Raw genomic sequence first — 1,038 nt, forward strand, 5'->3', positions numbered from 1 at the left:
GAGAGTGGGAAAGAGGCCTAAATAACCTCCCTAACAACTAAATAAATACAGAGATCCCTGGGACAGGTTATCAGTTGGATGCCAGTGGCAGAGCTAGCAGGAGCACTGTGCCTGAGCCATGAGGAATTTCAAGACTTGAGGCATTTTCATTCCAGCATTGGAAAAAAGAATTAGAACTTGGAATGTTTTCAGAAAACCAACCCAAAACACTCTTTTTGGGAGTCTTTTTGTTTCTTTGATGGCTGGAATTAGCAGTGATGAATTCTGACAGTGGTGGTGGCTTTTTGTTTTATCTCCAGGTCTGTCCAAGTCACTTGGGCTCATTGAAGGCTATGGTGGCCGTGGGAAGGGTGGGCTGCCAGCCACCCTGTCCCCTGAGGAGGCAGAGAAAGCAAAGGGACCCCATGAGAAGTATGGTTACAACTCCTACCTCAGTGAGAAGATTTCACTGGATCGTTCCATACCAGACTATCGTCCAACCAAGTAAGTACCACCTGCTCCATCAGCAGAGCTCGTGTTTAGGTACCATCTGAGAGCCAGGAGTGCTGGTTGCTCTCATAATTCATCTTGTTGGCTCATCCCTCCTTATCATTCCCAGGGCTCTGCTCAGTAATAAGCAACCAGTGTAGTTTGGCTGAAATTGAGGTCGTTTTAGATTCATTAAAGTTGGAAAAGCCCTCAGAGAACATTCAGACCAGCCATTCCCCCAGCACTGCCAAGCCCACCACTAACCATATATGTAAGTGCCACATCCACATGCTTTTTGAACACTTTCAGACTTGGTGACTCTACCACTGCCCTGGGCAGCTGTGCCAGGGCTTGATCACCCTTTTAGGGAAGAAATTTTCCCTAATATCCAACCTGAACCTCTCCTGGTACAACTTGAAGCTGTTTCCTCTCATCCTTGTTACCTGGGAGAAGAAACTGTTCCCCACCAGGCTGCACCCTTGTTTCAGGTAGTTGTAGAGAGTGAGATAGTTCATTAGGGGCAAAAAAAGTGAATTTTTTCCCACTCTTCTCTCTCAATCTCTCTCTCTC

The 1,038-nt window shown here is 46.6% G+C and overlaps 1 protein-coding gene across 1 annotated transcript in view; it reads left to right on the plus strand.

The window, feature by feature from the left end:
* Nucleotides 1–299: 299 nt before the first annotated feature.
* Nucleotides 300–1,038, plus strand: part of LOC103811728 (putative polypeptide N-acetylgalactosaminyltransferase-like protein 3) — a gene marked incomplete at its 5' end in the record, with an annotated part of 38,173 nt that continues 37,434 nt past the window's right edge. The window contains one exon of the mRNA XM_009084717.1: nt 300–483. Within this exon, the coding sequence (XP_009082965.1) occupies nt 300–483 (184 nt within the window). The remainder of the gene's footprint in view (nt 484–1,038) is intronic.

Source organism: Acanthisitta chloris, unplaced genomic scaffold (assembly GCF_000695815.1).
Source record: "Acanthisitta chloris isolate BGI_N310 unplaced genomic scaffold, ASM69581v1 scaffold1011, whole genome shotgun sequence".
Taxonomy (NCBI): domain Eukaryota; kingdom Metazoa; phylum Chordata; class Aves; order Passeriformes; family Acanthisittidae; genus Acanthisitta; species Acanthisitta chloris.